Source organism: Heloderma suspectum, chromosome 16 (genome assembly GCF_057233095.1).
Source record: "Heloderma suspectum isolate Gila_16-S chromosome 16, 16-S_ref, whole genome shotgun sequence".
In the NCBI taxonomy this organism is placed as follows: domain Eukaryota; kingdom Metazoa; phylum Chordata; class Lepidosauria; order Squamata; family Helodermatidae; genus Heloderma; species Heloderma suspectum.
In genome coordinates this window covers 10946674-10974304 of record NC_139473.1, presented here as the reverse complement: position 1 = coordinate 10974304, position 27631 = coordinate 10946674, and the positions used below count along the sequence as shown (strand labels likewise).

General features: G+C 44.5%; 1 protein-coding gene across 10 annotated transcripts in view; it reads right to left on the bottom strand.

The window, feature by feature from the left end:
- Window positions 1-27631, bottom strand: part of SGSM2 (small G protein signaling modulator 2) — a 146853-nt gene that overhangs the window by 15725 nt on the left and 103497 nt on the right. For 3 of the 10 annotated variants that reach the window (XM_084822881.1, XM_084822879.1, XM_084822882.1), the window contains exons 9-15: window positions 25283-25350; window positions 22134-22297; window positions 20436-20571; window positions 10723-10873; window positions 7336-7400; window positions 6638-6783; window positions 3653-3781 (exon numbers count right to left, since the gene is read on the bottom strand). In XM_084822881.1, the coding sequence (XP_084679007.1) occupies window positions 3653-3781; window positions 6638-6783; window positions 7336-7400; window positions 10723-10873; window positions 20436-20571; window positions 22134-22297; window positions 25283-25350 (859 nt within the window). Of the gene's footprint in view, window positions 1-3652; window positions 3782-6637; window positions 6784-7335; window positions 7401-10722; window positions 10874-17331; window positions 17467-20435; window positions 20572-22133; window positions 22298-25282; window positions 25351-27631 lie in introns of all 10 variants that reach the window. The other 7 variants (XM_084822876.1, XM_084822878.1, XM_084822875.1 and 4 more) reach the window with 4 other exon arrangements.

Here is a 27631-nt window from a genome sequence, read left to right as displayed (position 1 = left end):
TCAATTTTAAAAACAACAACCGTCCATCAGTGAGGTCTAGAAAGGTTTGAGCACATCCCTTGCAAATGATGACCAACATTTGTCATTACTGCCCAGGAAATGATATTTTGATGCACTGTATGGAATTGTCAAATGGCTGTGTATAGAAGAAGAGACTTTGTTAGCCCTGGTCTATACAAACAGCAGCCTGTCCCTGGATTGTAACCCCTCAGGCTGCAGAGGGGTGTGTGTGAGTGAGAGAGAGAGAGAGAGAGAGAGAGGTCTGAATGCATACACCATGGGAGAAAATTCCTCTGCATGTAGAAAGCTAGTATCTCAGGGAGAAGTAGTTTCTCCTTGACATGCTACTTTTCGTCTTAATTTTTTTTAAAAAAACCCCAACACAAATATCAAAACATAAAACAATTAAAAAGTATAGTCCATATAACATGTACATGTCTGTTTAGTGTAATCTGTTTACGTTTGCTATAATCAGCATATTTATCTTTATATGGGATTAAACCATTCGAACTGAGCATGACTGAATGACAAAGAGTTTTTTAGAAATATGAATATCAGGCTCCATATTTCTCAAAGGACTGGACAAAACTGTCGATGTAGGTTTCTCTCTCTCTCTTTTCTATTCTTAAGTTTGTTTTGTCCTGTTTCCACAATAGTTTACAATTGTTTTCTTTTTAAGTCTTTGTAAAAATTGGTACACATTTTTGCACACATTTCTTCTAGTATACACATTTTGTGTGCAATGCATTTCTTGTTTTCCTAACTTAATGCATTTGTGTATTATTTTAACTAATATGTACGTGTGTGTGTGTGTGTGTGTGTGTGCAATTTCCCCTAACATACATTTTTGTATGCATTTTTTTAGTTGGAGAACTGGGAGTGGATCCAGATTTCGTCATAATTAAAATAGACCCACTTAAATCAATGGGCCTTAACTTAGTCATGATTTCATAGAATCATAGAATAGTAGGGTTGGAAGGGGCCTATAAGACCCTCGAGTCCAACCCCCTGCTCAATGCAGGAATCCAAGTCAAAGCATCCCTGACGGATGGCTGTCCAGCCTCGTCTTGAATGCCTCCAAGTGTGGGAGAGCCCACCACTTCCCTAGGGAATTGGTTCCATTGTCGTATTGCTCTAACAGTCAGGACGTTTCTCCTGATGTTCAGCCGGAATCTGGCTTCCTGTCACTTGAGCCCATTCTTCTGTGTCCTGCACTCCGGGATGATTGAGAAGAGATCCTGGCCTTCCTCTCGGTGACAACCTTTCAAGTCCTTGAAGAGCGCTATCCTATCTCCCCTCCGTCTTCTCTTCTCAAGGCTAAACATGCCCAGTTCTTTCAGTATGACTATATCAGGATCCAACCCCTGTTCTACAAAATTCAGGCAAGTGCAAATACCAAACCATAACTGAGTTTTGTTTCCCATGTTGGTTCTGGAAGTGTGAATTAGGTAGGTCCCCATTAAAATGCGAACTGCACAAATTTCTCCCGCCTCCATAATTTCTACTGTGCATGAAAGTTTCTGTTGATTAGGAGGAAATCAATGATTTCTCCCTTCATTCTAAAGGTGCTATCCAAGGTGCTGAACCCATGTTGGGGGGAAGGGGGGTTCAGCACCTTGGATAGCACCTCCAGCATTTGGGCTGGTGATAACCAAAACCCAGAATAGAATCACCACCCCTCTGGAACTGGAGTCAGCAGCTGCCACTGAATGCAGGGTGTTGAACTTCTTCCCGTCAGGGCCAAATTCCATTTCAGAAAAGCTCTCGGGGCTTCTCTGAAATTCCAGTGGTGGGCATGGCAAAAGGCAAAAAGGGCGGGGCAAAAATACAAAAAAGTACCAGTATATTAAAGCTCTTCCTGCCCCTAAATAAGCCTTTGGAGAGGCATTTCAGTCTTTTAGAATGGCCGGGGGGGAATTCACAAAAAACAGGAAACCACCAAAGAATCAGTGTTCGAGGGAAAGAGGTTCAGGCCAGGGGAAGGAGACATGGCCATTTGGGAAACCCCAGAGCGCTGGATTTGGCCTACAGGCGTGAAGTTCCGCACCCCTGCTGTAAGTTAAGTCAATATTATTATACCACATATTGCAGAGGTGGTGGTGGGGAGAACGGAGCTTGAGAGAGAGTGGCGTAAAACCACCCAATGACTTCATGGCAGAGGCAAATGTTTAACTGGGGACACCTCAATTCGCAGTTCAGCCTCTTGAATGAATGAATTCATTTATTACGGTCACAGACCAGCAAAACCAATATAAAACATGGTTAAAACTAGCACAGTAAAAAAAAAAAAAAAAGACACACACAAAGATTATGAGGTTCCTTCTCTCAAGAAAATGACATCTTTTTTTCCTCGTTTGCACTGAAATCATAAAAAACCTGGCAACCCTTCCAGTGACCCAAGAAGACACCCTTAAACTAATGGATAAGACGTGGTGGAGCTATTTCCTGGGAAGGCTGTTTGTTAATATCGGGGAAATTAGCTTTTCTCTGCATTCCCTATAGGAGTCACAATATAAGAGAACGTGTTCAACTGATTCTGTTCAGTCTCTCAGCCATGGCATCGCGCCAGCTCTCAATTAGGAACATCTACAGACCACACAGAGCCAGTGTGGTGTACTGGCAAGAGTATTGGACGAGAGATCCAAGTTCTAGTCCCCACTCGGCCACGGAAGCTCATTGGGTGACTTTGGGCCAGTCATAGACTCTCAGCCCAACCTATCTCACAGGGTTGTTGTTGTGAGGCTAAAATGGAGAAGGAGGGCTATGTATACTGCCTTGGGTTCCTTAAGGAGGAAAAAAGGTGGGATATAAATGTAATCAATCAATAATAAATAAATGTAGATTATTTGCCTATCAAACCTAGTATCATCACCTTTGGTAACTCTCCCGGGTCTCAGGAACCTGACTTTTTTTTTTTATTACCAGGAAGTGAAACTTGAACCTTGTGCATGCAAAGTGTCTGTTCTACCACTGAGCTACAGTCCCTACTCTGTCTAGCAACGGCCCTGTGGGGTCTCAAGCAGGGAAAGCTCTTTCTCTTCCCCTGCTGCCTGCCCTTTTTAACTGGAGATGTTGGGGGCTGGACCTGAAATCTTCTGTATATAAAGGACAAACTTTCCCACTGAGTTTCCCTGTCTTGCCTCATCCTCAAGGAACTAAAGCAAAACCAGCTAAGAGTTTTTCTACACGAGGCATTTATCATGCGCTTGTCATTCCCTTCTCACAGATGTTTACGGGTACTTTAGCTGATGACATGACCCTCCAGTTTCACTTCTGCATCTAAACAGCACTTTCGGCGAGTTTTTTTTAGAAAAAAACTAAAAACTAAGAAAACTTTAGTTTTTTTTAGAAAAAAACTAAAAACTAAAAAAACTTTTAGCAGGGAAAATGTGGCATTTAATTGTGAAAGTGAAAGAAAGCACGATTTCCTCTTGGGTATTTTCACTACTCTGCTATACTACAGTGCTACCTAGAGGTTATGTAGCAGAAAAGCAGTAAAGGAAATGCTCTTGTGTAGTGCTCGGACCTCAATTGTGCGACGAAACCGGAAGTAGATACAGCAGATTAACAAATGATCAACAGCCTTGTGCAGAAGAGCTCTGAATATCAGCTCCTAAAAACCGTCTTTGAAATCTTTGCTGCGGGCACTCACCCTGTCCATCTCCTTCTTGCTCATGCCAAACTTGTAGTGTCCCAGCAAGAATGGCCACACCTCCTTTCGGATGTCGTGCTGCACCCCACCATAGTAAACCCGTCTGAGCAGTTCCAACTCCTTGTAATTCTGACATGACAAAAAGAGAGAGGGGGGTTATGAGAAAAGTAGCATATGCTCTGCCCCCCAACCCAAATAGTGGCCAACCAGATGCCTCCAAGAAGCCCTATTGGGGATTTTTCTAGCTAAGCACAGCTAACATGTTGGTGGTGGTGACCACTAACTTAGATGACCTTTAAAAAATAAAGATGAGACAAAGCAAATAGGTCCTGCAACAAAATGTTGCAGCATGGAATGCTCTTATTCCATGTGCTAGCCAGCCATGCCCTCTTTTGAGATACTCCCTTTCATCCCTCTCACCTGTTTTCTGTTTCCCCCTCAAAGCGACACTCAGCATTCTATAACTACTGAGCATGCTCAGCATTCGACAACATATGATATGGGTTTTTTTAACAGGTCCTGGGATTTTTATTGTTGATTGTGTAAAATAGTTTTATATGTTTCTATATGGGTGTTTTTATATTATGTTATTACCAATTGGTTACCGACGAACACAGTTCGTGGAGGAAAATCAAATCTAATGAAAGGTTTAAGTTAACTAACTGCATTTATTGAAACATTACACCCTTTATCTTTAGAAAACTTCCTTAAATAGTGTTCTTAGTGTAAACTCCAGGACAGCCACTGTAACATCCTTGCTCTGGTCCTTGAATCTTGAGGTTTGCCAGTGAGCGCACATGGCTCACGGCAACGTAGATCCCTTCATGATTTGTTTACAGGCCATTATGTTACTGGCATATCATTGTACCTTGGCCTGCACATATGTTTACAGAGGTGTACAGAGACTTTTAAATGTTATTTTGTTATATTTAACAGCTAGAGACTTGCTTTCTGGGCAATAACTAAACTCTGACTGGGTTACTTTTAACTGTAGGTGTCTCTTAACCCCTTCATGATTTGTTTACAGGCCGTTATGTTCCTGGTATATCGTTGTACTTTGGCCTGCACCTATGTTTACAAGGGTGAACAGAGACTTTTAAATGTCATTTTGTTAAATTTACCAGCTAGAGACTTGCTTTCTGAGCAATAACTAAACTCTGACTGGGTTACTTTTAACTGTAGGTGTCTCTTAATCCCTTCATGATTTGTTCACAGGCCGTTATGGTACTGGCATAGCATTGTACTTTGGCCTGCACCTGTGTTTATAAAGGTGTACAGAGACTATTAAACGTTGTTGTTACTACTACTGCTACTACTACTACTACTACCACTACCACCATTATTATTTACATTTCGATACTACCTATAGCCGAAGCTCTCTGGGAGGTTTACAAAAATTAAAAACCATTAAAAATACATTATACAAAGTGTAAAACCATTTGCATAAAAACATATAAGCAGACAGCACACATGCAGACAACATATATCTGAAACAACGTTAAACAATCAACCGAATCCAGGACCTGATTTAAAAACTCATCATACGCTGCCAAATGCCTGAGAGAAGAGGAAGGTCTTAACCTAGCGCCACAAAGATAAAAATGTTGGCACCAGGTGGGCCTCATCAGGCAGATCATTCCATAATTGGAGGTCTACTCCCCCTTTAAAGCCATGTAACCCAGTGGTCATCAGCTTCCAGAACTGTGTTAGTCCGTTGTATCGGCAAACAGCAAGAGCATCCTGTAAAGACTGACAAATTAACAAAAAATTGTGATGCAATCTCTTGAGGAGTGCAGTCCGCTTTCTTCTTCAGATGCATGAAGTGATATATTCAGTTGGTAAGTATATATACATATGGGTGTAGTGCGCAGCGGTGTAGAGGCAGCAGAGCTCACATTGTGGAAGCGCCATTACGTTTTGATCAGCAGGGACGTGGACATCTGCCACCCCATTCAGGCTGCCCTTCTCTCTCTCTCTCTCTCTCCCCCTGTCTCTGTATATGTGCATATACATAATATGCACACACATATATAGATATGGCTACAGAATTTTTGGATTCTCTTTGAGGACCGTCATGCAGAGTATCTGCACTTCAAAATTTACCGCTAAACCACTGGTGATGTGGGGGAAATGTAGAAACAGTGGGGTCTACCTGAAAGACCGTGTTCTCCCAGATAAGCCTTCTGGGTCAGGCTTTCTCTTGGTACCACTGCCATCAGAGGCATGTTTGGTGGGATAGTTATACTGTTATCATACCGTTTTCATAACTATCAGTGCCCATTGGTGTCATGTGTACCAATAGTTATGATAACGGTATAAATGCTATGTGTAGATTCAGCCTAATTGTCCAACTGGTTGCCTTCTGAATTAATTAAGGATTCTGCCTAATTGACCAACGGGCGACCTTCTTGTCCAACTAGTTGTCCAACTGGTTGCCTTCTGAATTAATTAAGGATTCTGCCTAATTGACCAACGGGCGACCTTCTTGTCCAACTGGTTGCCTTCTGAATTAATTAAGGATTCTGCCTAGTTGACCAACTGGTTACCTTCTTGTCCAACTGGTTGCCTTCTGAATTAATTAAGGATTCTGCTTAATTGTCCAGCTGGTTATCTTCTTGTCCAACTGGTTGCCTTCTGAATTAATTAAGGATTCTGCCTAATTGACCAACGGGCGACCTTCTTGTCCAACTAGTTGTCCAACTGGTTGCCTTCTGAATTAATTAAGGATTCTGCCTAATTGACCAACGGGCGACCTTCTTGTCCAACTGGTTGCCTTCTGAATTAATTAAGGATTCTGCCTAGTTGACCAACTGGTTACCTTCTTGTCCAACTGGTTGCCTTCTGAATTAATTAAGGATTCTGCTTAATTGTCCAGCTGGTTATCTTCTTGTCCAACTGGTTGCCTTCTGAATTAATTAAGGATTCTGCTTAATTGACCAACTGGTTACCTTCTTGTCCGACTGGTTAATCAGACATGGCTTTTACCTTCTTGTCCTTCTGATATTTGCTCCAGACCTCTTTCGTCAGTCCTCCCGCAGCACTCGTGGGTTTGTCTGGCGGGATGATCGTGTGATTCACCAGAGCAGACAAGTGAGTCCGGACTGTGGACAAGTGGCGGCAGTAGGCAAGCCCTGCATGGAGGCGGAGAAGAGACAAAGAGGAAGATGGCTAAACACCCGGCACTTTGAGCCAAACGATGTGAGATATTCAATGTGTCCAATCATTTCACACGCCTGGTTTTTATTCGTCCACACAGCAGCTGTAAGAAGGGAGTGCAGCAGGATCGGGACTACAGCGTACAAGGAAGAGGATTTTAACCCTTTCCCCCATGCCACATGTTACCACTAAAAAAAGCTCCCCCCAACTCAAACTGCTTTCAGCCCCAAGAGGGAAGTTTCCATGGACGCCAATAGAGTCCTGAAGCTAAACCTCCTGAAGCTAACAGCAGCTCGTGTGGGGAGAGAGATTTTCAACAGAACTACAGGGTTAAAAAAACAACAACACCAAAACTCCTTGTGCACCACGGTCTTGATCCTGCCCCAATGGCCATGCTGGCTGGGGAAGGTGGGAGTTGTACTCCAACACATCTTGAAGGCCCCAGGTTGGGGAAGGCCGACTTAATCTGATGGGTGGACATAATGCCCTCCCCTCCCCTCCTGTCCCCTCCCCCAAAAGGCACTTACATCCATAGAAGGCTCTGGAAACTATCTGTCTCTTCATACTTTCGCACAACATTTTCAGAGGGGTCCTGTTGGAATTGATATTTTATTTATTTATTTATTTATTTACCAAATTTATATACCGCTCCACATCAGAAGATTTCGGAGGGGTGAACAACACGGTAAAAGAATAAAACAGCAGGTTAAAAGAGTTAAAACATTTTTATCCAAAATGTATCAATTACATTACTTTATACTTGGAATAAATATGGCCCATGGGGTCATGAAGAGTCAGACACGACTTAACGACTGAACAACATACTTGGGATAGGGATGCTGGAGAAATCCGCAACAGAACAAATGAGTTCAGATTTTCATGAATCTGACACATGGATTCCACAGCGGACCAGATTTCCCGGTCAAGAGGGATTTTCTACCGGTTTTCTACCTTTTCCAAATTTTGCACAAATTTTGTCATAGAAAAATATACAAAATAAAAAAAAAACTGCCAAAGATGTACATTTCCCCCATAGGCTAAAGCATGAAAATGCACATTTGGGGGGAATTTGTGCAAATGCAAATTTTGCCCAAATTCAGAAAAAAAAAAATCTGATTCCATTGATGGGCGGATGATGGAACAAAATGCACCTGACAAGCCACAAAACACAGACAGAACGGATTTTACTCAATCGGTACATCCCTAACTTGGGATAGCGTACATGGCGGCTCCCATTTTTATCTTCACAGCCCTGCAAGGTTAAATGGGCCAGTAACTATCTCTTAGGTATCTCAGTGGGGGCTGGGTGGGGGGATTTTGACCTGGGTCTCCCTGCTCTTAGGCTCAGCTCTGCATTGGGTCTTTCCACTATCATCTGCAATGTTTAGTTGGCTAGATGATCAGACCAAAAACACTTTGATTGACTAAAATGGTGGCATCAAGTTCGCAGGTCAGCAGGTTCAAGAAAAGAGTGTGCGCGCGCAAGAACTTATTTAAAAATACAGATGGCAGGCACTGTCTTAGAAGAGGCATTCCCTCCTGAGAAAAGAGAAAATGCAGGAAAATAAGCAAATAAATGCAGCAAATAAATGAATAAATGCCTCTTGGGCGATAGTGGTTGCTGTGATAAATCTCAGCATCATCTAAAAACAAAGTCTGCTTCATTTTTCCTTTGGAAGTAAAAACTTATTTACTAAAAACTTATTAAAAAATTTAGATGGCAGGCACTGTCTTAGAAGAGGCATTCCCTCCTGAGAGAAGAGAAAATGCAGCAAAATAAGGAAACAAATGCAGCAAATAAATAAATAAATGCCTCTGGGGTGATAGTGGTTGCTGTGATAAATCTCAGCATCATCTAAACACAAAATCTGCTTCATTTTTCCTTTGGAAGTATTTCTTTGCTCGTATGCAAATTTATGCAAATCTAATAGATTAATAAACCAATTATTTAATTAATCTGATTAGTTTTTGTTGATTGCTCTCGAATTGTAATTTATCCTTTAATTCGTCTCCCTGATTTCTGCCCCCCAAAATGGCACTCGATGTGGCTAACAATAAAACCCCGATTAAAATCTAAGTCTTATTATGGGAGGGGCCCTAATTCAGTGGTAGAGCACATGTTTTGCTTAAAGCTGGGTTAGGCAACTGGAAGGGGGGCAGATGTTACTAGACTGCAGCTCCGACTTTTCCCCACTAGGGGAAAAGTCGGCTAGGGCTGATGAGATTTGTAGTCCAAAACAATGGGAGGATCACAACTTGCTCAGCCCTGGCTCAAACAGCAGTTGATGGGAAAGTACCTCTGTCTGTCTGAAGCCCTGGAGAGCCATTGCTGCTACTCAGAGTAGACAATATCTGGCTAGATGGGCAAACAGTCTGACCTGGTAGAAGGCAGCTCCCTATGATGTGGTTGTGGAGGGCATCTGGGATCAGGACAGATTGCTTACCTGTAACTGTGGTTCTTCGAGTGGTCATCTGTGCATTCGCACATGTTATTCCCATATATGTGATGCACAGAGACCAGGAAGAAAAACGGATAATTAACTTGCTTCTCCCCGCGCCCACCCCATTTAACTTCATTAATCAGGTCCTGGGGTTTCTTATTCATTGTTAAAATTGTTTAGGGGTGTGTGTGTGTGTGTGTGTTTCTGTTTATATGTCTGTATGTAAATGGTTTTTATATTATGTGCAATATCATGTTTTTTAGGTTTTTAATATTTGCACCCTCCCCAGAATGCTGTGGCTATTGAGCGCCACAGCATGCAACTCCTTGCTGAGGGAACTGCACTGGCTGCCTATTCGCTACCGGGCCAGGTTTAAGGTTTTAGTACACGTGCACAAAGCCCTAAACCAATTGGGACCAGGATACCTGAGAGAGCGCCTTCTCCCTTACCAACCTGCCCAGTCACTGACATCATCAGAAGGTTTGTCCCTGGTGGTTCCACATGGACTCATGGCCCGGGTGGAGTCCACCAGAAAAAGAGCCTTCAGCGTGGTGGCCCCCTTCCTGTGGAACTCCCTGCCTTCAGAGGTGAGGCAGGCACCAACGTTGTGTTGTTTTCAGCACCCCCTGAAGACATTATTTCAAGAGGCCTTCCTTGAGTGACCAGTGGCAGTTCATTACATTCAGAATTTGTTTCTTTTAAAATGTTTTGTTTTAACATGGTGTTTTATCCTTTCATCTTTGCTGTTCACCGCTCCAAAATCTTTTGATGTGGAGCGGTGTATAAAAATTGTAAATAAAATAAATAATAAATAAATGCAGAAATGAGAGAAATGAATGCATGTAATATTGCTGCTTGCGTTGCAGCTTTATTGTTTACCCTGGCACCTTATTGCTATTTCACACGTCTTTCTTGCTTGCTGTTAAGCCGCCTTGCAGACCGGAAATAAAATAAAGACTGGACAATCTCCCCACCACTGCACCCACCTCCTCCTGAGAAAGTGGATAGGAGACGTTTTTCTCTCTCTCCCATAATCCTAGAATCCGGGGTCAGCCTATGAAGCTGATGGGTGGGAGATTCAGGACAGATAAAAACAAAGTTCTTCTTCACACAGCAATGCAGAGTTAAACTATGGGATTTTCTACCACAAGATATAGCAGCGGCCACCAACTTGGATGGCTTTCTGAAGGGATTAGACAAATTCATGGAGGAATTTCATGGCTACAAGTCCTGATGGCTCTGTACTACCTCCAGCATCAGAGGGAGTATGCCTATGTGCACCAATTGCCGGGGAACATGGACGGGAGGGTGCTAATGCACTCCTGCCCTGCTTGTGGGCTTCCCACAGGCAGCTGGTTGGCCACTGTGTGAACAGGATGCTAGACTTTGGTCTGATTCACCAGGGCTCTTCTTATGAGAACTGCCCAGAATTCTCCAAGACGCATGCAGCGAGACACAGACGTCTCGTTTCACCTGTCATGAATGCAGCTGCAGCAGCTGGGGATGTCATAAGGAGAGCTGCCCGTGGAACACGAAAGACACGAGGAACCTTGGCTGCAAGGGTCCAGCTGCCACGACAACAAGCTGACACCAAAGCCTTGCATCTCCGTCATGTCACCAATATCTAGGTAAAAGAGGGGAGGGAGAGACAGAGATGGAGGGAGAAACATTCAGTGATGCACAAAGCTTTCCGGTCCCTTACCAGACTGGAGCACATCATGGTTCTTTCAGCTGCAATTTGGACAAGAAAAACAAAAAGGAGAAATACAGCGCAAATACTTGCTACATCCCCTGTGCCCAGCATGGATGCATTGCTCCATTCCAATATTGTCTTCTGTTATATTTATCTCCCCCTTTCAGCCAAGGTGGCAATATTGCAAATTGTTACTGAAAAAACCCTGACCTCGGTTTCTTAGCTGTTTCTTTTTGAAAGCTGGATGACGCCTTTCATAAATGACTGGCCTTCAGCTCATCCACGATGTCCATTAAGGCAAAAGACTTGGCAACAGAGGTATCGAAAGCACGCAAGCGAGATGAGGGGTTCTTTTGTTTGCTTTTTTTTACAGCCTGCTTTCAAATTTCAGTGGGAAGCGGGGAGGGTGGTTTTGTTTTAAAGAAGAAATGGCACCCCTCCAAAGCATGCACTCTGCCAGCTGACATAGCATTTTCTTCTTTCTTTTTTTTTTTGCAAAAAAGTGAATTTTGGGTGGGAGTGGCAGGGGGTGATTAACAGATGCAGCCATTATTGCAATGTAAGAGTGTTAACAGGCAAGGGACAGGAGTAGGGAAGGACAAATGTCGCTAGCATTTATTTTAATAAAGCATAAGATCATGCTATTAAAGCAAATCAATGCCATAAAAGCAAAAGTTAATGGGAACAAAAAATGCTCTTCACCTTAATTCTTCAGGAACGAGCTGAATGAGCCAGTATCTATGGCAACTTCTCCTATAGCCATTTGGTCAACCAATCTTAAAGGGGCATGGGTTTCCCATCCACCCCTTTCCCCTCCAGAGACAAGAAGAGAGCTTTGAAAAAAAATTTGTTTTATTTTTTAAAAGAAACAGTGTCCTTTTAAGGTGAACCCCACAGAACCTAAGAATTCAGATGAAAGGTACCTGAATTAATGAAGAATTAGAGTGAACAGCATCTTCAAAACGAATGTATTGGTTTGGGTTTACGGTGGTTGATCTCCGCCAGATTTTCGGTCACATGCAAAAAGAGGTTGCAAAGAACTCAAAGCACAATGGGAGAGCAAACTCGGTCCAACAGTGTTGTCATTATGCCATCAAGGGGCGTGTTCAATGTGGTGGTGCAATTACATAATTTTACATTCTGAATTTAATGGTCTTATGGGGACCCTCCCCACACACACACACACTTTTAGATTGTAATGTATATTCCTTCAATGACTTCAAACTGCGGAAAGCCAGCCATGCTGTGTTTGGGGCCCTCCTGCGCATTCTGTTGAGTGGGGCCATGGACATATGTCCTAAAGTTGTGTCCTGTCATTGGCTCAAGGAGATGGGCAACTACCGATCAAACCTACCCTGAGATGCTGGCCTGAGACATTTTGGTACCCAAGGAGGAAAACTCAAAAGGCATCTCTCAAACCTTCTTCTAATTAACATGGCGCACGATCCAGAAAGATGTTCTGCTACATGTCAGAAACGGATCGTCCTTTCCCTTTGCAATCAGCACCACAACAGACAAAGCTTCAGGCTAATACGACTTAGAGCCAGTGTGGTGTAGTGGCTAGAGTGTTGGACTGGGAGCCAGGAGATCTGGGTTCTAGTCCCCACTCGGCCATGGAAGCTCACTGGGTGACTTTGGGCCAGTCACAGACTCTCAGCCCAACCCACCTCACAGGGTTGTTGTTGTGAGGATGAAATGGAGAGGCAGAGGATTATGTACACCACCTTGGGTTCCTCAAAGAGGAAAAAAGGTGGGATATAAATGTAATAAAATAAATAAATAAATAAATATTTTGCTAGACACTAGCCTCTCTACAAATGCAGAGTCAAGGAAAACTCTCAGGCTGCCCCCAGGCTCTAAACAACTAATCAACCATCTCTACGCAGAGGAGACGAACCAGATGGAGAGAAAGTTGCCGGCAGTTTGGGGCATGAACCTCCCGGCCAAGCTTGCTTCGCAGTGAAGCCTCTCCCTTAGGGTGGCTCCCTCCTACATTGGCTTCCAAGAGTGGCTATCCGGGTGGAGCGTCTGAGCCCTGCCCTTAACTTGTCCCGCTTTGCTTTGTGTCATGCCCTAGCATCTCTTAAGTCACTCCTCTCTTCTTCCTCCTCAGAAACTTGCATCCTCACGGTGGAGGGAGGGGGCAGGAACTCAGCCTGGGCCATCTGTTGGTCAAGGTCTTGGGAGGACTGTCTTCTAGCATTTTGGTTCACTAGGGAGGGCCCCTCCCCTGGCCTCTGATCTAGCTGCTGTTCCAACTCAGAATCGGAGCGGTCAAACATCTCAAGGCGCTTAGACTCATCCCTGACACCACATAAGCCTTGCTAAAATGAGCAGAAGCCATGCCAGGGCACTACACCAGACTCGCACAGAAGAACCTCCACATAAATTGTGCCCTTTGATTCAAATCTGATTCTTTCTTGCTCCGGCTTTCTTGGCACCCCAAACCTGCCATCCACTTCACCGCCCTCACTTTGACTCATGGCAGGGCTGGCTCGACAAACTGTTGCAGTCTATCTGCCAGGAACAGTTCCTATTTTTCTGGTGTCTGTCTCTAAATAAATCATTTTCTTGACTTGATCCTGATTTTGTTTCTTGTTAGAGGGACTTTGGAGGCGCCTTATTTATTGACAATAAAACGCATATCCTTCACTTTCCTCTTGAAAGGGGGACGTTCAAAGTGTCAAAAGCATACAAAGCAAAGAAGAAACCCTGCCAATTAAAATGCGATGAAATACAACAAAGATGTGTTTAAGGTTTGTTGCTGTGAAGTCATTACTCTTCAGGTTTCAGCCAGAATTAGCCAGAATTCTTAATTAATTAAGAAGGGAACCAGTTGGACAATTAACCAGAGTTCTTAATTAAGGAGGTAACCAGCTGGACAATTGGTTGGACAAGAAGGTAACCAGCTGGACAATTAGCCAGAATTCTTAATTAATTAAGAAGGGAACCAGTTGTACAATTAACCAGAGTTCTTAATTAAGGAGGTAACCAGCTGGACAATTGGTTGGACAAGAAGGTAACCAGTTGGACAGTTAGCCGGAATTCTTAATTAAGAAGGGAACCAGTTGGACAATTAACCAGAGTTCTTAATTAAGGAGGTAACCAGCTGGACAATTGGTTGGACAAGAAGGTAACCAGTTGGACAGTTAGCCGGAATTCTTAATTAATTAAGAAGGGAACCAGTTGTACAATTAACCAGAGTTCTTAATTAAGGAGGTATAACCAGCTGGACAATTGGTTGGACAAGAAGGTAACCAGTTGGACAGTTAGCCGGAATTCTTAATTAAGAAGGGAACCAGTTGGACAATTAACCAGAGTTCTTAATTAAGGAGGTAACCAGCTGGACAATTGGTTGGACAAGAAGGTAACCAGTTGGACAGTTAGCCGGAATTCTTAATTAATTAAGAAGGGAACCAGTTGTACAATTAACCAGAGTTCTTAATTAAGGAGGTAACCAGCTGGACAATTGGTTGGACAAGAAGGTAACCAGTTGGACAGTTAGCCGGAATTCTTAATTAATTAAGAAGGGAACCAGTTGGACAATTACTTGGACAAGAAGGTAACCAGTGGGACAATTAGCCAGAATTTTTAATTAATTAAGAAGGGAACCAGCTGCACAAGTACTTGGACAAGAAGGAAACCTGGCCATTAGAGGGTGTACAAGGGCCGGATCCAGATTGGAGGTGCCCCTGACAAAGTGCCTCTCTCTGGTGCCCACCCCAACCCCGGCAGCTTACTTGCTGATGGCTGATTACCTTCCTCACACATTTGCATTTACACACATGTAGCCTGTCTAAGGCTACATTCAGACCTGAGTGGTGGTTTTCCAAGCCAGGATCCCTGCTTATCGTTGCTGGAATGGAAACAGGAGACTTCATCCTCGCAGGTTTCAGCTAGAATTTAGGGTGACTGGCAGAGCAGTAGCCAGAACGCCTTGCTCTGTGGAGCAGAAATGGAGCATGTCTTCGCTCTGGGTTTCAGTCAGAACCAGTCAGAACTTTACAGGAGCTTTCGAAGGTAATTCCACACCTTGGATGTCTCCTTGGAACAAGTTGCCATCAGAGGTCCACCATGCTTTGCAGGCTTTTAAGAAGGCCTTGAAACCATATTAGGGAGGGGCCATAGCTCAGTGTGATAGAGCACATGCTTCGCATGCAGATGATGCCAGGTTCGATCCCCGGCTTCTCCAGGTAGGGTAAGGACAGAATCCTGAAACCTTGAAATGCCTGAAACCCTGGAGAGCTCCTGAATCCTGAAACCCTGGAGAGTTGCTGCACATGCTCATAGCTCAGTGTGATAAGAGCACGTGCTTTGTATGCAGAAAATCCCAGGTTCGATCCCCGGCTTCTCCAGGTAGGGCGAGGAAAGAATCCTGCCTGAAACCCTGGAGAGCTCCTGAATCCTGAAACCCTGGAGAGTTGCTGCACATGCTCATAGCTCAGTGTGATAAGAGCACGTGCTTTGTATGCAGAAAATCCCAGGTTCGATCCCCGGCTTCTCCAGGTAGGGTGAGGAAAGAATCCTGCCTGAAACCCTGGAGAGCTCCTGAATCCTGAAACCCTGGAGAGTTGCTGCACATGCTCATAGCTCAGTGTGATAGAGCACATGCTTTGCATGTAGAAGGTCTCAGGTTCTATCCCCAGCTTCTCCAGGTAGGGCGAGGAAAGAATCCTGCCTGAAACCCGGAGAGCTGCTGCCAGTCAGTGTCGACAATACTGGCCTAGATGGACCAATGGTCAGTATACTCAGTATAAGGCAGCTTCCTACGTTCCTTCCTATGTTCCTATATTATTTTATTTTGGCCTCCTCTTGCTATGACTGCTGTTGCTGGTTTTATTGACGGCTTTTATTGTTGTTTTTATTGCGATTTTATTGTGTTTGTGTTTTTATCACTTTTAATAGTTTAACGGTTTTTATGTATTTTATTGCTGTGAGCTGCCTTGGGAGAGCTTCTGCCCTGAAAGGCAGCCAGGAATTTTTTAAAGCAATTAAAAAAATAGAGTAGTGACTGGTTCGGACTGAAACCCAGAGCAGATTTACCGCTCCACTGACATCAGAACCACCAGCCTCCAGTGTTTGATTATATGTAAGCTGCTCTGAAAGCCTATTTGACTGAGGAGCCACATGAAAATACTTCAAATAAACAAAATAAGGCCAGATTCCACGCATTTATACCAGTCCTGGCCAATCCAGAGGAGTCATACTGGCTGCCAATCATAGATGCTGATGGTATACCTGCAGCTCCCTCTTGTGCCTGGAGAGGCCCTTAGGCCTATGCACTCACAGTCCTATAAACTTCTTTAGACTAAATACCTAACACAGGCATCGATCACCCCTTAACTATGAAGGAGTTGCTCTGTGCCTGAAGAAGGGAGGGAAAGAGAACTTCGGCTATTGGGTGGTATAGAAATGTAATCAATCAATAAAAGTTAGCAACTGCTTGCCATGGAAAGAGGGCAGAGTGAGCCGCTGGTCTCTCAGCAATCCTTCTTTCCAAGTCGGCCCCTGTGAAATTCTTCTAACATGGAAGGTTGCATAAGCAATTCATAGAATAATAGCATAGTAGGGTTGGAAGGGGCCTGTGAGACCACTGGGTCCAACCCCTGCTCAATGCAGGAGTCCAAGTCAATGCATCCCTGACAAGTGGCTGTCCAGCTTCATCTTGAATGCCTCCAGTGTGGGACAGCCCACCACCTCCCCAGGTCATTGGTTCTATTGTTGTATTGCTCTCTAACAGTCAGTTTTTCCTCATGTCCAGACGGAATCTGGCTTCCTGTAACTTGAGCCCATTCTTCCGTGTCCTGCACTCTGGGATGACTGAGAAGAGATACTGGCCTTCCTCTCTGTGACAGCCTTTCAAGGACTTGAAGAGCGCTATCCTATCTCCCCTCAGTCTTCTCTTTTCAAGGCTAAGCATGCCCAGTTCTTTCAGTCTCTCCTCATAGGGCTTTGTTTCTAGTCCCCTGATCATCTTCATTGCCCTCCTCTGAACCTTTTCCAGCTTGTCTGCATCCTTCTTAAAGTGCAGTGCCCAGAACTGGGCACAGTACTCAAGATGAGGTCTAACCAGTGCTGAGTAGAGGGGAACTAGTACTTCACATGATTTGGAGGCTACACTTCTATGAATGCATCCCAAAACGGCATTTGCCTTTTTTGCAGCCACATCACATGGTTGGCTCCTATTCAGCTTGTGATCAACAACCGTTCCAAGATCCTTCTTGCTCATAGTACTGCTGAGCCACGTATCCAAAATGGAATTGGCTTTTTTTGCAGCCATGCAGTAATGCCAACACTGTTGTACGTTACGTGTGCGTGTTGCTCCAGGGCCATTGAGGGGAAATGAAAAGGAAGTGGGTGGGGTGGGTGGATAGGAGAAGAATAAAAACCTTTCATCCTTTTAGAATCTGTGAGGTTCCGATTGCAGATCATGGATAGCATTGCGTGCAGCTTATCTTCTTCCTCCTCGTCATCGTCGACGGAGGCAGAACGGCTGGCAGCTAAGTGGTGGTAGTTAATAGTTACTGCTCAAAGAAAATAGTGAAAGAGGAGCATAAGAAAACAAAATGGACGTTGGGATCTACAATCAAGTCTTAAAAGGACATGTTTGAGACAAACGAATGGGATTTTCCCCTCCGCAAAGGGGTCCACACAAGATCCGGACATCACAGATGTGTAGGGATGCTGCCTCCCAAAGGCATAACTAAAATTATGTGTCTGTAGCGTCAAGCCTGCTTGTAAAAGATGTGGACTGACTGATGGTCCAAACATCCAGTCAGTAAGGCCACACGCAATTCTCCACAAATGTAGTCACACCACAAAACCTTTATGCTATCCTCCGGGGAAGAACGTAACATTTCCTCTTGATTTCATTTAAGGTTTGGGGAAGACGTTCTCCTTAAAGAAAGAAAAAAGGCGCAGGATCGCTTTCTTTTCCTTTCCTCCCACTTCTTAACTAGTTCTCAAATGGCACAGGGAGAAAAAAAAAAAAGTTCATGATATAACAGACGTGGCAGATCCTGGACAATGAAAAAGATAATATTGCCAGAGATTGTATTTGTATGCTATGGTTTACTTAGGCTGAATCTACACATAGCAGTTACACTGTTATCATACCGTTTTCATAAACAGCCCATGTGTACCAACAGTTATGATAACGGTATGATAATGGTGTAACTGCTACGTGTAGATTCACCCTTGGTTTAGATTTTATTCGCTGTTTGGTAATGTTGATTCTTTATTTTTGTAGTGCGTTCCCTTCCCTTCCTTTTGGTTTTATTTTGTGATTTTATTAGAACGTAAGCCTTTGCGGCAGGGATTTGTTCTTCTATTGTTTTATTCTGTACAGTGCCGAGTGCACTGATGGTGCTATATTAAAAATAATAAATCAATAATAGTTCAAAATTTGCTGTAAATTAAAATGCATCATGGAAAATTAAATGCAGCATGCATTTTCTGACAAATCCTTGAGTCCCTGGGCTACAGTTTCAAGGCAACGTGAGACAGCCAGCCTGCTGAAGCTAAGCGGGTGTGTATCTAGTCTGCCCTGAGACTGCCCTGAGCTCCACAGAAGAACATTTATTACATATAAACGTAATAAATGACTAGATAAATCAAATCTTTATTTGACAAGCACAACGCAGAGGAAAAAAAGTTCACTAGGACTGACAAATCCAAAGTGGTGAAAGACAAACCATTACACTGACTCACGGAACTGTAGCCTCCAACTACAGTAAGAAGGTTGCAGCTGCTCTAATTAAGAATCAGTTCAAATATTATGGGATGGTTGGGATGCAACGCTGAACAGGGGTAGGCATCATGGTGCCCGCACACACTTTGCTTCATGCCCAACCCCTCCCTTAAAAAAAACAAAAACAAATCAGTTTCTGTTGGTGCTGAAAAGTGTGGGTTTAAAGGAGTTGCTCAGTGTGTTGGGGCCCACCTCTGCCTTGTACTTAGTCTTTGGGGCAGGTTTCTTGTCCTTCATAATTGGCCATGCCTCCTACGCTGCCCATTTTGTGGTGCTGCCCACAACAGTTTCTCAAATTGCCAAATGTGCCCATGGGCACAAAAATGTTGCCTGGCCCAGTGATAAACCATAGTTTAGAATTACGAAAATCCAGAGAAATTTGAGCTCATGCATTCCCCCGTCCTCCTCCTCCCCTTCCGGCAGAGCCGTGAGGAGAGAGTCGGAAGCTTTTGCTTCCATTTCAGAGATTGCTTCTCCCCGCCTTGCCAAAAAGAACACTTGGCTCCAATTGCCAGTTAGGTTGGAACTGCAGAGCTTAAGGGGACACACTCTGGCCCCATCCGTCATTGAGAACAAAGGGATGGAAGGGGTGAGAGAGTTTGAGTTTGGGGGGATTTGCATTATTACAACTTAAAGCTTCTAAGCTGCCTTGAGAATTATTTGATTAAATGATTGAAGCTTCCCTCATGAAGACTCCTCCTTCCTCAACTGACATCACCAGCAGTTATTCCAGCAAACTGTGTGGAAGGAGATGAGGGAGGGAGAAGCCGGACCATTCAACAGGCCCTGCTGAAAGACTTAATTTCCCTCCCTCTTCCGCCTCTCTTCCTTTTTCCTTGTGTGTCGTGTCTTTTTAGACTGCAAGCCCGTGGGCAGGTTCTGTCTTGTGTCCTTGATTATACGTAAGCTGCTCTGGGAGTTGTTTTGGCTGAGGAGCGGCAGAAAAATACTTGAAATAAATAAATTAATTAAAAAGTGGGATATACATTTTATTTATTTATTTATTAGATTTATTGGCTGCCCATCAAGCCAGCTATCCAGCCGCTCTAGGCAGCATACAATATGAACAACAACACAAAACACAACATAATCAACTGAACAAAACAACGTTGCTCTAAAAGAACCCTTGTTGTTGTTGTTCAGTCGTTCAGTCATGTCCGACTCTTCGTGACCCCATGGACCACAGCACGCCAGGCCTTCCTGTCCTGCACTCTCTCCCAGAGCGTCCTGCGCTCTCTCCCGGAGCGTGCTCAAGGCCATAAAAGAACCCTAACCCACCCCAAATGCCCACCTGAGCAGCCAGGTTTTCAAAGCCCAGCGGAAGCTCATCAAAGAGGGGGCATGGCGGAGGTCAGTAGGGAGGGAATTCCAAGGAGTGGGGACCACCAAAAAAAAACCCCTCTCCCTAGTCCTCACCAGTCTACCTATCCTGGCTGATGGGACAGGCAGAAAGCCTTCCGAGGCCCATCTCTCTGAGCGGCATCCCTGGTGTTGCTGGAGGCGCTCCTTAAGATAGGCTGAGCCAGAACCGTATAGTGTTTTAAAGGTCAATATCAACACCTTGAATTGGGCCCAGAAAACAACTGGTAACCAGTGCAACTCCTTCAGCACTGGAGTGATGTGATCTTGCCGATGGATGCCTTTCATCAGAATTAAATCTTCCAAGCAAAACAACAAATTGACCATCCTTGTCCTGGTAACTGTCCCTCCCATATGCAAAATCAGAACACTGAAGGTTCTTACTGTTATCATGTCTATGGCCTGGATAAACGATCCTGAAGACATAATCGGTAGTGGTCTCTACGGCGACGGGCATTTCGTCCACTTCCGCAGACCTGTTGTGGCTGTTCCGTTTCCGAAGTTTCGGAAATACTTTGCCCTACGAGATGAAGGAGGAAAATCACAAAGGATGCACGTGGTGTGGGGCAGGGGAGCTGTGATGGAGAATTCTGGCGGGCGGGGGTTTATATCCCTCTCCCGTGGCACTTGAACTTGGATGAAGCCATTTGGCGGTAGATTAAGGGCAGACAAAGAAAAGGAGTTCCATACACAAAGCAGAACTTGGGAATTCACTGCCACAAATGGTTAACTAGTTTAGGACACAGTCATATGGGAACTTGGAGACTTATGAGTAATTTATGCAGAGCGGAAGGCTTTGCATTTAAGCTAGAAGGGCATTCTCATGGAGGAAAGAGGGAGGAAAGGAGGCTGGGGACGGTTGGGGATACCTCGTAGCCCCATGTCTCCTATCTCCTCCCCTCCCTGCTCCCGGGAATGGCCCCTTTCACCCCCTATGAACTCACGTTTGCAAGCTCGTAGCAGCGCCAGCGTGGTTCTTTCTGCACTGGCTGCGAGGGGCTGGGGGGCACAGTTCCCTGTCTCCGAGCTCAGATCCAGGAAACCAAAATATCCAATGTCTCCCAGACACTGTCTAGGGGGCACAGGAATGCTCTCTTAGGTGGCTTCAAAGGAGGATTACACCAAGCTTCCAAGACCGACTTTTTGTTTTTTACTAAAATCTCGAAGCCCACGGACTGGAGCCAGATGCAACATGGCGGTTCAGGACGGGGTTCCTTAGAATTAAGGAACAAGGGTGTCTCTGGGCGCGTGCTCAGCCCAGGAATATCTTTTCAGTACCGCGAAAAGAAAACAGCGTCACACACAAATCTTACTCATGGTAAATCTTACTCATTCCCATCCCCCAGCTTTCTTCCGACTCAGCAGGAATCAGGAAATACTTCCTAGAAGTATTTGATTGCCCACTGTTGGAAACAGGATGCAGGACTAGGTGCATCTTTGGTCGGATCCAGGACAGCTCTTCTTTTGTTCTTTCAGAGGAAGAGAAGTCTATCAACCATGTCTATTCATCATGTCAAAAAGTGCAGGGTGGAATTCTCTTGCTCAGGATGCCATTCCCCCCACCCTCCTTTTTCCAGTTTCTCCCAGCAACTATTAGTTAGCTTTCTGTAGCTACTGAGCATGCACTGTCCTCATTGGCCTGGGGTTATTTTTTTGGGGGGAGGGAGGTGTTCCACCTCACCTTAAATTGTTCCTTTTCTCAAAAGATGCTTTGTATTTTTGCAAACCTTTGTGTTCCCCCACCCACCGCAAGCTTGATATCTCCCTCTTGTGTATGGACCGCCTGAATGAACATCAGTATTAGAAGGAACGATAGCTAAATGGGATCTCCATGTTCAATGGCAAGATGACCGAGTACTAGTTGCTTGGGAGCGGGCACGTAGTGGGAAAGGGCTTCAGCCTTCCCAGAAGCATCTAGTTGGCTACTATTGAAAAGGAGATGCTGGATTAGACGGACCCTCTGAAACGCACTCAGTGGCTTAACGTCATGCGCCAATGCTCTGGCATTCAGGGCAGATTCCAAGACTAGCTAATCCTGGCGGGTCCCTATCCAAGGTGAATGACAAGGCCGGCGCTGTTTACCTTTCCCTGCTGGGACCACAACGGAGGCTCCAGCTGTCCACGGGGCAAGAGGCCATTTTCAAGGCAAGAGAGGAAGGCGAGGAGGTGTCCCCCAGGTGGGAAATGAAGCGGGGGCCTTTGGATGCCATCCTGGCTCACTAGCACCAAGGCCCCCCCTCGTTCTGCTGCAGGGGTAAATTTGCCTTGACATTAGCTCTTTAAAACAAGCAAGCAAGCAAGCAAAGCGACAGAGCCATGCAGCTGTACAGTCGCTGATGTCCCAGGACACAGCCGGAAGGCACATGGCACAGCCACCTTGCTAAAGCTAAGCACCTGGGAACCCCCATGTCGGTTCCACCCTGGGAGAAGGCTGGATATGAATGCAATAAATAAAATAATAATTGGACCCGGCCAAGTTATAGGATCTTTAGCCCCCTTCTATCATATCTAGGGCTGGAAAGGAAATACAAATAATCAAACTTTTAGGGTGTTTTTTCTTGTGCGGGGGAGGAGTGGAGGGCAATTTCAGGGCCCAGAAAATGCTGGGCAATTTCAGGGATGGATCCCTGACATTTTTTAATAGCGTCCGTGTGTGATGGGGGTGTGTGTTTTTTTTTTTTTACTGTGGTAAAGGCTTTCTCTATATTTTTTCCCCAGTTTAAAACCCATCCACCCACGCAAATCAATAGAATCCTCCCTAAGATTCACCTCAGATTTCTTTCCAGCTCTCTATTAATCACAGAATCACTTACTTGTCTCCTGAGAAACCTGTACGAGGGTCAAGAAGCAACAGTAAGAACCAGACATGGAACAACCGAGTGGTTCAAAATTGGGAAAGGAGTATGCCAAGGCTACATATTGTCGCCCTGCTTATTTAACTTATATGCAGAGTACATCATGAGAAACGCCAGGTTGGATGAATCACAGGTCGAAATTAAGATTGCCGGGAGAATTATCAACGACCTCAGATACGCAGACGATACCACCCTAATGGCAGAAAGCGAAGAGGATCTCAAGAGCCTCTTGTTGAGGGTGAAAGAGGAGAGTGCAAAAGCTGGTTTGAAACTCAACATTAAAAAAGCGAAGATCATGGCATCTGGCCCCATCACTTCCTGGCATATAGAAGGGGAAGAAATGGAAGCTGTGACAGATTTTATTTTCTTGGGCTCCAAGATCACCGCAGACGGTGACTGTAGCCACGAAATTAAAAGACGCTTGCTCCTTGGGAGGAAAGCCATGGCAAACCTAGACAGCATAGTAAGAAGCAGAGACATCACCTTGCCGACAAAGCTCCGTCTAATCAAAGCTATGGTTTTCCCAGTAGCAACATATGGCTGTGAGAGCTGGGCTATAAGGAAGGCTGAGCGCCGAAGAATCGATGCTTTCGAACTGTGGTGCTGGAGAAGACTCTTACGAGTCCCCTGGACTGCAAGGAGGTCAAATCAGTCCATCCTAAAGGAAATCAACCCTGAGTGCTCATTGGAAGGACAGATCCTGAAGCTGAAGCGCCAGTATTTTGGCCACCTAATGCGAAGAGAAAACTCCCTGGAAAAGACCCTGATGCTGGGAAAGACTGAAGGCAAAAGGAGAAGGGGACGGCAGAGGATGAGATGGCTAGATAGCATCACCGATGCAATGAATTCGAACTTGAGCACGCTCCGGGAGAGAGTGCAGGACAGGAAGGCCTGGCGTGCTCTGGTCCATGGGGTCACGAAGAGTCGGACACGACTGAACAACTGAATAACAACAATAAGGCCATCGGGTCTGACCCCCACTTATTAGACCCACTTCTAATTTTCATCATTATACATGTTCATCTTTCTCTACTCTTGATCAGTTCAGATCTCATGATTGTAGCTTGGCTCTCCATTATCAATTAACTTTACTGCATTTAGCCAAAGGCCATTACAAGTTCGTGGACAGTATAACAACAACAACAAAATAACCCATTAAAATAAAATACAATCATTCTGAACTATAACGAACTGTCTATGCAGTTAGTCATATCAGCCTTCCTTTAACGCTTACAATTAAGAACTGTTAGAATCATTAATAAAAGAAACACATACTTTCCAGGCAGCTACAGCAAATAATGCAACCCTTTGGGAGATATAGGGTTGATTATCTGCCAATAATTGCACCACTGTATCCTGCAGAGTTTTATCTGAGTAACACAGAAAAACATACGACAGAAATTTTCTCCTCGGGCCTACATGCAAGGGCTGGAAAATAAGTAATGTCCAAGACCCGCAACCTGATTACAACCAAAGATACATTTCAGTTCTGTCAAAGGGATGCCTAAATATCTTTTCTTGAGACAAGCAGAAGGCATCACCTGAAACCTCAGTTCCATAAAGTCACTACGAATCTGGGGAAAAGGTAAGCTCTGAAAATGAGGTGCCCCAGAGTGGTTCTTCTTAATTGGAGCATATCAAGCTGAAACAAAATGGTGCTTGGCTCTTGTGAACAGGTTTAGGCTGGAAGGAAAGGTTCCTCCTGTGCAAGCACCGAGTCATTGCTAACTCCTAGAAGGATGCCGCTTTCACTGGCATTTTCATGGCAGACTATAGTGGGGTGGTTTGCCATTGCTTTCCCCAGTCGTGACTACCTGTCCCCCAGCAAGCTGCGTACTCATTTTACAGACCTCGGAAGGACGGAAGGCTGAGTCGACCTGAGCCGGCTACCCGAGACCTGAGTTCTGCTGGGATTGAACTCAGGTTGTGGGGAGAGTTTCGGTTGCAATACTGCTGCCTACCACTCTGCGCCACACGAGGCTCTGATTTAGGCTGACATCATCATTATTATTAATTATTATTATTATTTATCGCATTTATATCCAGCCTTTTTTCCTCTTGCAAGGAACCTAAGATGGCTTACATTCTCCTCCTCCTCCTCATTTTATCCTTACAACAACAACCCTGTGAGGTGGGTTGGGCTGAGAGTCTGTGGCCCAAAGTCACCCAGGGAGCTTCCATGGCCAACAATGTCTCCCCTCCTCCCCGCCTCTGAGTTTGCTACTAAAGCTGGGACATGTAACATTAAATCAATCCATGGAAATTCACACAATTAATTTCAAGTCAGATCTCATCATCTTAGAATGAACGTTCTAGGAAACAGCCCTAGTGGCATCTTGCTCACGGCTGCTTCATCCCGTACAACGAGAGGCTTACGCTGTTGATGGCAGTGGATGCAGACGATCTGGCTGAACGGCACAATCAGGGCATAGTCCCAGTAGATGCTGAAAGTGGGCGAAGAAGCAGATAAATACAGGAGGTGACCATTCATCCAAGGCCCTGTTTACCCAAGTTAAGTTATGCTGGGATCACAACCCTTTTGTCTCGCTTCACTTTGATTGAATTTGGTCGCATCTTCAAAACCCAGTTACAAGCTGGAGAGAGCTAAACATGGCCAAGAAGCCAGCAATTCTTGACTCGCCCTTCTTCCCGTTCATAATGGAGGACTAATCTGCGGAAGGACCTGAGATGGTCTAAGGGGCAGTACCTACTCGAGAGTGCAAGCAAGCGCTTGAAGCGCTCCTGTTTTTAAAAAACACTTGCTTGCTGTTAAAAGACACGAACCAAAAAACTCCCTGCACGTAAATCAGGGGTGGGCAAAAGGTAGCTCAGGATCTCTGTTGTGATTTGCAGTAAGTCAGCAAGGATTTCTGACTCCCACTTGTTTTAACAACAGTAGCAACGAAATGACTGTCCTCCTGTCTAAAAGGATAATGCTGAAATGAAAAAGGCTGGAGTAACCAGGAGTGGATTTGTTTTGTTGAAGGACTATGAGCTCCATTCAGTTCTGGTACTCAAAATACCCTGGCTCAGAATCCTTTAACCGTAAGCGCGCATCTTTCATACCAGGCTCAAAGTACCCTGGCTCAGAATCCTTTAACTGGAAGTGCGCGTCTTTCATACCAGGCTCCAGTTGGCAGATCTCAGAGTTCTAGTAAAAAACAAAGTAGATCCTGCAAACTGGAAGTCTGCCCACACCTGATCTATATGACTAGAACCACAAGAGCGGGTTCAGTGAGAACGTCTTTCTTTTTTGTTTACAATGAAGTGTTTTGCTTTTTACACGGAGCAGCAGGAACATCCAGAGCACAGGGGAACAGACTGAACACACACACTCCTTGTCTCTGTTGCAGCCTTGAGAACTTCACCAGCGTGAGAGAGTGGAGCACGGGAGAGATCGGCTGCTGTAGGCTGTAAGAAACCTGGCTCCTATTTTCTGAACTTTCTTTTCCTGGCGTAGTTGTTGCAGTTCGTAGTGTTTATTAAAGCCTTAATGCACAGGAAAGATTTAGTTTATTGGGCTCTGGTTTACACACTGCTGAAAAATAATAATTGATACTGTGTGGCAATGTTTGATTTTGCCCATTTTGTATTTAATTTGAAATGTTATTATGCTAGCATCAGTGAAATGAGTTGTTTATGATTGTAATGAGGTCCTATTATAATGATGTATTGGTATGCTTTTTTGTTGTTGTATTGCTTTTTCGTTAGCTGTTTTGGGCACTTTTTGTGGAAAAGCAGCACGTAAATCAAATGATGATGATTATGGGGGAGCGCTCAAAAATGGCATCCTCTACCTATGGAATTCTCTCCTGCCTAAGACCTGCCAGCTTCCCTCTGTGTCCACATTGAGACGGTTAGTAAAGACCTTTTTGAAAAGGGGCCTCCAGATGACTTTTAATTATGATCTGCTGATGCTGCTCTTTCCTTGAAAAACGTTTAGTTCTTAGCTAAGAATGTCCGGAGGATTTTTAGTTTTGCACTGCTGTCTATTAGCATTTTAACTGCTGCCATTTGAGTATAATGACTGATTTGCTGTTTTCTAACTTCGCGTTTATTTTTTCCTGCCCTGTTCTCTTTTCCTGCTTTACTGTAAAATGCTCTCTCTCTCGCTCTGTGTGTGTGTGTGTGTGTGTGTGAGTGAGTGCCTACCACTCTGCGCCACACGAGGCTATTTTAACAGAAAACCAGGATATAAATATCAAACTAAGCAAATATTAAACTAAGCAATGTGGAGTCAATACACACCACCATGCCCTTTACCAGGATATTCCATTCCCTTCCTTTCCCCACTGGTTTTCCTTTCCCCCCCTCTAGCCATCAGTCAACATTACATTTCCACTGACCACGCTCAGTCCTCACTAGATTGTTCTGAGATGTTTTCCCCCAGTTAGGGTTTTCTTTTCCAAAGATTGTTTGTGCTTCTGCAAACCTGTGGGGCCTACTAATTATACTAGGGGATAGTGAGCATTTAATTCAATTTGTTTTTTTATTAGAACATACCAAACTTCACAAATTTATTCATAAGCAGGATGGAAAGAAATTGAGATTTTAAAAAAAATGAATGTGGGAGAAAGCAAACTCTCAGATTTGTTCATCCAAGTAAAGGGCTTTGAGTGCTTAACTGGGGTTGAATCTCCATGTATTCAGCTGTGTTTGGGGTAGTGAATTAGGGTTGCCACTTCGTTTTTCTGACAGATTCCTCATATTTAACAGCAATGCAGC